Source organism: Phodopus roborovskii, unplaced genomic scaffold, assembly GCF_943737965.1.
Source record: "Phodopus roborovskii unplaced genomic scaffold, PHOROB, whole genome shotgun sequence".
NCBI classification, from domain to species: domain Eukaryota; kingdom Metazoa; phylum Chordata; class Mammalia; order Rodentia; family Cricetidae; genus Phodopus; species Phodopus roborovskii.
The window spans coordinates 16,663,888-16,673,921 of NW_026126517.1; the positions used below are offsets into that span (position 1 = coordinate 16,663,888).

Consider the following 10,034-nt stretch of genomic DNA (forward strand, 5'->3'; position numbering starts at 1 on the left):
CCTTTCTAGATTGTACATATATGGAAGATATTTTTCATCAAGTCTGCTAAATTTTAGGATTAAATATGGCTTCAGCTTAAGACAAATCTGAGGATCCTCGGTGTACCCTTCTCTCACCCTTTTGTTCAATTTTAAGATACAAGTACAAATCCTGGAAAGATAATTAATACATTAGAAGACAGTAGACACTCCATTTGTGGTGTCTTACTTACTGAACTGCTTCTCCATGGACAGATCTCATATTCCTTTATATTCACGAGGTTTTTGAGACACTGACAGTAACTTAAGCATTCCTAGGCTCTTCTTCTTTCAATTCTTTATTGAAACAGAGTTCTTGATATTACGTTGACACAGTTCAACTGTGGTCAGCACCTTATTTTTATAATATTTGTCAATATTTTGAGTAGCCTGAAGAGAAGAGGGTATAAGTAGTTCCACCCTGGTTCATTCTGTTTCACCTTTCTCTGGGGTTAATTAATCACATTAACACAAAAGACCCCCAAATTCAGCAATTTGCATAGTTATAAATATTTTCATTTATGTGTAACTGGGATTCTTACACAGGGAAGCAATTGTCATTTCATTTCATGATAATGGGAGATGTTTTCCCTGATATCAGTTTGTTCTTTCCAGACACCCCTGCTTGTATCTCAGCATTATGAGAGAAGATATTATTGGAAGATCTATGTGGTTCTTCTGTTTTTCTACAGATTCTTGAAAGAAGAATGGCTCTGACAAATGGTTCTTTAGTAACTGAATTTATTCTCTTGGGCTTAACAGACCAGTCTGACCTCCAAATGCCCCTGTTCATAATTTTTCTAATAACATATATGATAACTGCATTTGGAAATTTGGCCTTGATTATTTTAATTGTGTTAAATCCTCATCTTCACACCCCCATGTACTTTTTTCTCTTTAACTTGTCCTTCATAGACCTCTGTTACTCTTCTTTGGTCACACCCAAAATGTTGATGAACTTCATACTAGAGAAGAACATTATCTCTTACACAGGGTGCATGACCCAGTTCTACTTCTTTGGTTTTTTTGCAATTTCTGAATGTTATGTGTTGACAGCAATGGCCTATGATCGCTATGTGGCTATCTGTAATCCACTCTTGTATAGTGTTGTCATGTCTCCAAAGACTTGTTCCTATCTTATGCTTGGTTCATATTTTATGGGACTTTCTGGTGCCATGATCCACACAGGTTGTGTCCTAAGACTGTCCTTCTGTGATGGAAACACCATCAACCACTACTTCTGTGACCTCCTCCCTTTACTGCAGCTCTCCTGTACAAGCACATATATCAATGAGATAGAGCTGTTTATAGTAACAGGAAAAGACATCGTTGTGCCCACAGTCATCATCTTTACCTCTTATGGCTTCATTCTCTCCAGCATCCTCAAAATAAGGTCCACTGCAGGCAGGTCTAAATCTTTCAGCACCTGCAGTTCCCATATAATTGCTGTTTCTATGTTCTTTGGATCAAGTGCATTTATGTATCTCAAACCATCGTCAGCTGTATCTATGGATGAGGCAAAGTTCTCTTCCATATTTTACAGCATTGTGGTTCCCATGATGAACCCTTTAATCTACAGCTTGAGGAATAAAGATGTCAAAGTTGCTTTTAAAAGAACCCTGAGCAGAAAGCAGAATGTTCTAGTCATAATCTAATCTCCTTATAGATACAATACAGACAGATTGTCTATGTATATTTTTGGTGGCACCTTTATTTCATTGTGATTTATTAATAAAGAGATAGGAATTGGATATTGACTTCTTTGTAATTTTTATAATAGACTATTTCTTTTAATATGTTCATTTATCCTCTTTATATCTCTTTAAGAACAATATTACATATATTTTTATTTGTTAATCATAATTATGAATATTCAACAAATAATGATCTGGTTTGTATGCTTCATTGTCATCATATTTTTGCAAAACCAGTCGATCATATTTGCTACTCAAAACAGTCACTCAATATTACACTGAGGAATCTTGTTTTTGTTTGTACATTGGGTGACAAAATGTGCTTTTTAGATATCTATGTTGAATATGTATGCATGTGTGTGAGTGTGTGTATGTGTATTTCCACACTGACATTTAAATCACCTGCATTATGTATGTAAATAATATGTATTACACATTCACCTATGAGCTGTGTGACATTAACTTATAAATACAAACCCACATATTTACAATTTAAAAAAGACTTTTATCATGTGAATGGACTACTGAAGATCAGGTAAATTAACAATTTACAAAGTCATGCAAGGATTCTTAATCAGAGTTTACATCTTGAGGTCATTGATTTCATGGCTATCCCTTCCCCCTATATTTTTAGTTTTATTTCACTAAAATGAAATATGAGACAACATGTCTTCCTTGGGATTCGTCTGTTGTGTGTTGTTTTGGAATCTCTACATTTATTGTGCTTTTGTTACATCATTATTCCTTATGACACAATATTCCTTTTGTGGGAAAAGAAGATGTCTGTGGGACATGCTCTTAACAAAATGGCACTTTCAACATGGCTAATAAGAACTTCCACTTAAAATTTAACAAAAGTTTAAGAGGGTTTTAGAAACAAAAGAACAGATATAATCAAGGCTTCTTGGTAATAGCATTTTTTCTCTGCTGGACTCTGTTTTGCTGGAGACAAATAGAGATTCACTCAGCTCCCTTAAGGGAGGTTTCCTGACTCAGCATAAGCAGCAACAAACCGCAAGGCTTTTAAAGAGCTCTGCTAGCAACTTAATGGTGTTATAAGAGCTGACAATGGCAGTGACCACATCTCCAAGCTGGCAGCATGCTGCTGGATGGCAGCATAGACCAAGGCAGTGAGCACAGCTCTCAGTTCTGTTGGTAAATTTACCCCCGCCATCTTGGATAGACCATGGCTCATACAGCTGTGGCTTTCATTTTAGCAATGTTGTTGTTTACCAGATAAAAGACTCATGGCCACAAAAAGATAAAGATTTACAGTAAAGACAGATTCAGATTAAGAAAAACCTCTAAAGGGTTACAATGTGTTTTAAACTATACTTAGGCTTGGGAGAGAAAAAGAAACAGGATAACTTAGTTTAAAAAAGAATAATAAAAAGAGAGTAGCTGGGTGTGGGGGCACAGGCCTTTAATTCAGGCACTTGGGAGACAGAGGCAAGCAATCTCTGTGATTTCAAAGTAAATTTGGTATACAGGGTTAATTTCAGGACAGATAAAAGTTTCACAGAGAAATCCTGTCTCAAAAAATGCAAAAAGAATTAGAATTAGAGTAATAAAAAGCCACATAAAGATGGAAAGCACAAAGAGAGTCTGGATACTGTATGCTATTGTATTGTCTTTAAATTGTTTGACTGCTGAGAAAAATAACAACTGCTAAAAGAAATACTGCTAAATTAATTCTATTTATATATTTTAAAAATATTTTGACTCCAAAATTTAAGTCCAAGGATAGGTTACTGGGGAAAAGGATTTCTAGTTTTGTTTCCACAGAAAATGAAAAGCTGGGGATTCCCTCAAGACTAACATGGTTTGATCAAGCATGGGGCAAGGCTGCCTTGCAAACCATTAAAGCCTGATTTATACATCTTCTTAGGATCCCCATGAGAGTGCCCCCTACTAGCAGGAAGCAGTTTGGACACCCAAATTCACAATTATTGTCTATAAAAGTTTGCCTTAATTTAAATGGGGTTGGTTATAAATGGTTAATGATCACAACCAATCTCTTTAAAGGTAAAAAGGGGATTATGGTATAGAAATGAATACTTTCTTTTGGAATGGGTTTTCATTTATTGATACAAATTTAAGGTCAATTTTGTGATATGTGTATTTCTCCTATGTTTAGGTATCATGTTTATATAGCTCATTTAGAAATGTAATGTATAATTTAGCACATATTGTTACCTATAATAGTCAAAACTTTAGTTAGGTTTTTATCTACAATAGTCAAAACTTATAGTTAAGTTAGTTAGGTTTTCTAAATATACAGAGATGTATTTGAGATAAATAGGCATTCTTCAAACCTTTCAAAGTCCAACAGAATATGGCATTTAAAATAGTTTAGTGTTTTTCTTAACAGTGAGGCACAACTGCCCCTGGCAACACTACCTGCAACAGAAAGGAAGATGGACATCGAAGAAATGTGTTATGGAGTTTGCTTTCAATATGGAAAGACTAGCCATTTGGGCAAGATACTGCTCTTGTCTGGACTGTTTGACTTCATGCTGTATAAACTAGACATGCAGGGCCCACAGGAAAGTGACGGCTGATACAAGATGGACATTGCTACAGGATTCCTGCTTCATCGAAGTGTCTGCCAAACAGTCTACAGGACACAGAGAAAAGTGACTGACAAACTGTCAATACAGGTAGACAGTTTAAAGTTTCCTGCTTTGCTGAGGAGTCTGCCAGATGCACTATGGCTTATAGGCTGAAGATGGAAGATTACAGAAAACTTCGGGTGACTGACCATGTAGTGAATTGTCTCTGTCATTTCTAGTGTTTATATATAATCCTTCTGTGGTCTTTGATGGAATTGAAGACAGACAGTTATGGTTGTAGTTTTTCTTAGTTAGGATTAAAGATAAGTTACATATAAGACTTTAGACTCTCAAAGATAAGATAGATGATGCAATATTTTCATCAAATCTTGCTAAATGTTAATGGACTAAATGTTATTAACTGTGGTTCTTATTAGATAACAGTTTTGTTATATACTTTACTAAGTTAAGATTAAAATGCTTTTTTTTATTTAGGCAGAAAAGAGGAGATGATGGGACATGTCATTCTGTAAATATGTTTCTCTTATTGGTTAATAAATAAAGCACTGTTGGCCAATAAGAAAGCAAGATAGGTGTACTAGGAGACAAGGAGGATTCGAGGAAGTAGTAGGGAGGAGTCAACATGTAGAGACTTGAAAGAACAGATGTCCAGGCCCTCTCTCTGGTAAGATGAGACCACATGGAAATACTTAGATTAATAGAAATGGGTTAATATTTAAGACAGAGCTAGTAAGAAATGCTAGTAACAGGCCAAAAGAATTATATCTAATACAGTGTCTCTGTGTGTTATTTTTTGCTGATGTTGCTGTGGGACCAGGCAGGCGGGAAAACATGCTCGTAACAGATGTCCATGGTGTTAGTGGGTGATTGACTTAAGTAAGAATCTGAGTTCTCATATAAAAATGTTATGAAATGCTTTTGGAGGGCTTTTAACTGAGAAAGAATGGTCTTGGCAGAGAATGGACTGTACAGAATTTACACACTATTAAAAATTCCTGCAAGAGCAGCATTATTTGTAATAGCCAGAACTTGGAAGCAACTTAGATGCCCCTCAATTGAAGAATGAATAAAGAAAATGTGGTACATTTACACAATGGAGTAGTACTCAGCAGAAAAATAAAAACAATGTAATCTTGAAATTCACAGGCAAACTCATGGAACTAGGGAAAAAAAATATCCTGAGTAAGGTAACGCAGTCACAGAAAGAGGAACATGGTATGTACTTACTCATATATGGATTTTAGACATAGAGCAAAGGATCACCAGCCATCAATCAAGACTGCGAGAGAAGTTAGGAAAGAAGAAGGACCCTAAAAGAGATATACATGGTCCCTCATAAAAGGAGAAAGGGACAAGATCTCCTCAGAAAATTGGAAGCATGTGAAGGGGAGGAGTTAGGGGAAAGAGAAGCTGAGAAGAGGAATGTATAAGAGAACATGAGGGAGCAGGAAGACTGAGTCGAGGAAGAATAGAGAAGAACAAGAAAAGTCATATCATAATAGATGGAGCCATTATAGGTTTAAGAAGAAATATCACACTAGGAAAATATCCAGAGGCCTACAAGGATGACCCCAAATAACAATCTGAGCAATAATGGAGAGGATAAACAATAGTGGTGAGACTACCTTAAATGATCTTCCCTGATAATGAGATTGGTGACTACCTTATATGCTATCATAGAGCCCTCATCTAGCAGCTGATGGAAGCAGAGGCAGACAACCACAGCTAAACACTGAGCTGAACTTCTGGAATCCAGTTGCAGTGAGGGAGAAGTGGAGCAAAGGAGTCAAGACCCAGCCAGAGAAACACACAGAAACAGCTGACCTTAACAAGGGTGAGGTCATGGATCCCAGACTGATAGCTGGGAAACCAGGATAAGACTGACACAGAACCCCTGAATATGGGTCTCAGTTAGGAGGCCTGGAAAGTGTACGGTACCCATGACAATAGAACCAGGATGAATCCCTAGTGCAGGAAAGATTTTCAAGAGCCCATTTGCCACGGAGGGATAATCCATTAGCTTAAAGACACGGAGGAGGGCCTACGTCCTACCCCAAATGACTTGACAGATTCTGATGATCCCTCATGGAAGGCCTTACCCTCTCTGGAGGTGAATGGGGGATGGAATGGGGGATTGTGGGAGGCATGGGAGGATGGGAGGGAGAGGGATCTGGGATTGATATATAAAATAAGAAAATATAAAATCAAAAAGTTAAAAATATTGTAAGATGGAGAATAATTTGTGGAAACAATGGTACTGACAATAACATTTAGTGGCAAAAATCCTAAGATAAAATGTCAAGGAACTTGGTCACAAAAAGAGGAACATGCTATGTACTTGCTTATATAGGATTCCAGCCTATAATTCACACCACCAGAGTAATTACGATACAAGGTGTATTCTAAGAGATTCACATAAAGTCCCTCACAGAAGCGGGAAGGGACAAGTCCCCCAGAGCACATGGGGAGTGGGAGGGCAGTGAGTGGGGAGGGAACTAGGAGAAAGAGAAGGGGAGGAGAGGAAAGCATGTGGGACTAGGAAGATTGAATCTGGGGGGAGGAATAGGAGAGAGAGAGAGAGAGAGAGAGAGAGAGAGAGAGAGAGAGAGAGAGAGAGAGAGAGAGAGAATATAAAAGAGGGAGCCATTATAGGATTGAAGAGAAAACTGAACCTAAAGAAATGTCCAGAGACCTACAGGACTGACCCCAACTAACAATTTGAGCAACAGTGGAAAGGCTACCATAAATGCCATTCCCTGATAAGAAGATAATTTATCCACCAACATGGAGCCCTCATCTAGTGCCTGATGGAAACAGAAGCAAAGACCCACAACTAAACACTGAGCCAAATTAGAGTCCAGATGCAGAGAGGGAGGACAAGACCAGGTTGTAGAAACACATAAAGAGCTGACTTGAACAAGGAGGAGCTAATGGGGCCCCAGACTGATAGCTGGGAATCCAGCATGGGACTGACTCAGACCCCCTGAATATGGGTCTCAGCTAGAAGGTCTGAGCAATCTAAAGATCCTCATACAGTGGAACCAGAATGTATTCCTGGTGCACAAAAGGACTTCATGGGCATATCCCCCATGGAGAGATACTCCCTTAACCTAGAGACAAGAGAGACGTCCTATTATCTACTCCAAATGACTTGACAGATTTAGATGACCCCTCCTGGAAGGCATCAACCTATATGTGGACTGGGGGTGGGTGGGAGGGGAGGGTGGTTGGGATGCATGTGAGGGTGGGGGAGAGGGAAAAAGAAAGAGAGGAAGGGAGGGAGGGAGAGGGAACTGGGATCAATATGTAAAATAAAAAAATTAAAAAGTCAAGGAATTATCCTCTAATTTTTCTATTTTATCAGTTTATTATTAACAAAAATGCTTGAATGCATTCATAAGTTCAGCTGATCTACACAATAAATGTAAAGAGTAAAGAGAGTGTCATGCTGATTGATTTTGATATCTATACTAGTCTTCATTTGAGCAGTGGACTTTTGCATGCAATATCTGATTGAACTCTATGGCAGTTGTATTGCAGCAATAGGATCAGACTATTTATGCACAGATGGCAGCTGTTCACATTGGCATTGTCTGCAATATTTCCAAACATTAAGAGACTATCCCATGACCATTTGTGGTCTTCCTTCTTTCTTTTTGTATATGTGGGTCAAAAGGAAATTGGCAAGGTCCCATTTATATAATGAATCTATAAAATCAATGCAGAGACTGCTTTCAACAGAATCAGAAAGGAGACAGGAGAAGGGTAGGAGAAGTTAGTAAAGTCACATTCACAGAGAAGAGAAACAGCTTTGAGGTGCTGGTATGGAGATGCATGGTGCCTTTAAGATAACTGCCTTTCACAGATGGAAGTATACATTATTTATATTTATGTTTTATTAACAGTGATTTTTAACACTCTAATAAGATACCAACTTGGTCAGTGCTCTTTATCAAGTAAACCATATATTAACCCCTAATCAAAGACACAAAATAACACTTCAATATTTTGGATTGTTTTCCAAGTATAAATGTTTCATCTAGGTTATGACACACTGAGAAAACATACCAGGCAATCTAGATTTAACTGGGTATGACCTATTGTTTTTAACAGATATAAAATTCTACATTCTGTTGAGTAAATGGAAGTCATTATTCCACACTTGCTGTGGTGGCTAGTTTTATGCCAACTTGACACAAGCTAAAATCATTGGGAAGAGGAAACCTCAACTGTAAAATTGTCTTCACTAGACTGGCCTGTGGACAAGTCTGTTGGGAATTTTTTGGCCTGATGATTAATGTAGGAAGGCTTTGTTCATCTTGGGCAGTGACACACCTTGGCAGCTGGTCCTGGGTAATATAAGAATACATCTGAAGTAGACATGAAGAGAAAGCCCATAAGTTGTGATCTTCTATGGCTACTATGTCAGATCCTGACCCCAGGATCCTTCCTTCATTTCTCTCAGTAACAGATTATTATCTGGAAGTATAAGATAAAGTAAAACCTTCCCTCACCAAGTTGATTTTTATTTAAATACAGTGTTTTAAAGTTATAATTACATCATTTCCCTCTCTATTTCCTCCCTCTTATACCTCTTCCAATGTATTGTCTTTTGCCTTTTTTCAAATTGATTATCTCTATTCCTTTACTTGTTGATACACAGATATGTGTAAATGTATGTGAATATATGTGCTAAGTATAAAAATACAACCTGTTCTGTCTGTATAATGGTACTTATATTCATGTTATCCTGAATGATCTTATCACAGTAGATACCAATTGCTGTGCTCTTCTCTGGGAAGACCATTTCTCCCTCTCTATTCTCATTATTCCTTAGTTGCCTTTAATACGTTGTCTAGGGTTCGAGTCTCACTGGGTTTTCCTCAATCTATGTTAGCATATCTATTTATATTGTTCTCATTAAGAACATGGTTAGACACCATGTTGGTGAAACTTCATCGGTGTAGCTTCTGACATTTCTAGAATACACAATCTCACAACAAACTTCCTGTTCCTCTGACTCTTACAAATTTTTTCACCTGCTTTACTGCAATGATCCCTTATCCTTCAGGAGTGTGTTGTAGATGTATCAGTTGGGACTTGAATTAACTTTGCATTTTGATTTTTTGTAGTTTTCTATAAGGGTTGCCCTTTGTTTCACAGAGAGGTTTCCTTAATTAGACATAAGAAATGCACTTATCTATGTGCAAAAGGAGAAATATTTACAATCTAGTTAGAATTCATAGTGGTTCATTAAAATGACAATTGTAAATTCTCCTCTATGACTTCACAAGCTCTCAGTTGTTGGAAAAGTTCCTAGCACTGGGAATGATTTTCATCTTCTTGAGTGAGTAATGAGTCTAATTAGATTTGTTGGATATTGCCATAGTATTCACGCCACTACTGCACCATTCAAGTTATCATGTTCTTCTGGTCATTGTTGTAGTTTACTGGTATCATAGTGGGATAGGACTGTTGTGTGTTTCCTTCCTTGCATGGATCCTTTTGGTACCATTGAAGCTATTCCTTTTAATTATTAAAAATAAAACTTTGATGATAGAGGGTAATTATGATAGACACACTATAGATATGTAATAAAATAAACATGACAGTTTCTAAAAGTCTCTAGACTCCAACAAGATTCCTTCAAATCAATATTGACTTTCCCCTCAAATATCAAAGTATAAAATCCTTTAGGGAAGACTAAGAAAATACCTTCACTTTGTGGACCTAGCAATAGTGGGATCCC

The 10,034-nt window shown here is 37.3% G+C and overlaps 1 protein-coding gene across 1 annotated transcript; it reads left to right on the forward strand.

The window, feature by feature from the left end:
- The first annotated feature begins 710 nt into the window (after nucleotides 1-710).
- Nucleotides 711-1,673, forward strand: LOC127231251 (olfactory receptor 145). Its single transcript, XM_051196741.1, has one exon. The coding sequence runs from the start codon at nucleotides 726-728 to the stop codon at nucleotides 1,671-1,673; it is 948 nt and encodes a 315-aa protein (XP_051052698.1). The 5' UTR covers nucleotides 711-725.
- The last annotated feature ends 8,361 nt before the right edge of the window (nucleotides 1,674-10,034 follow it).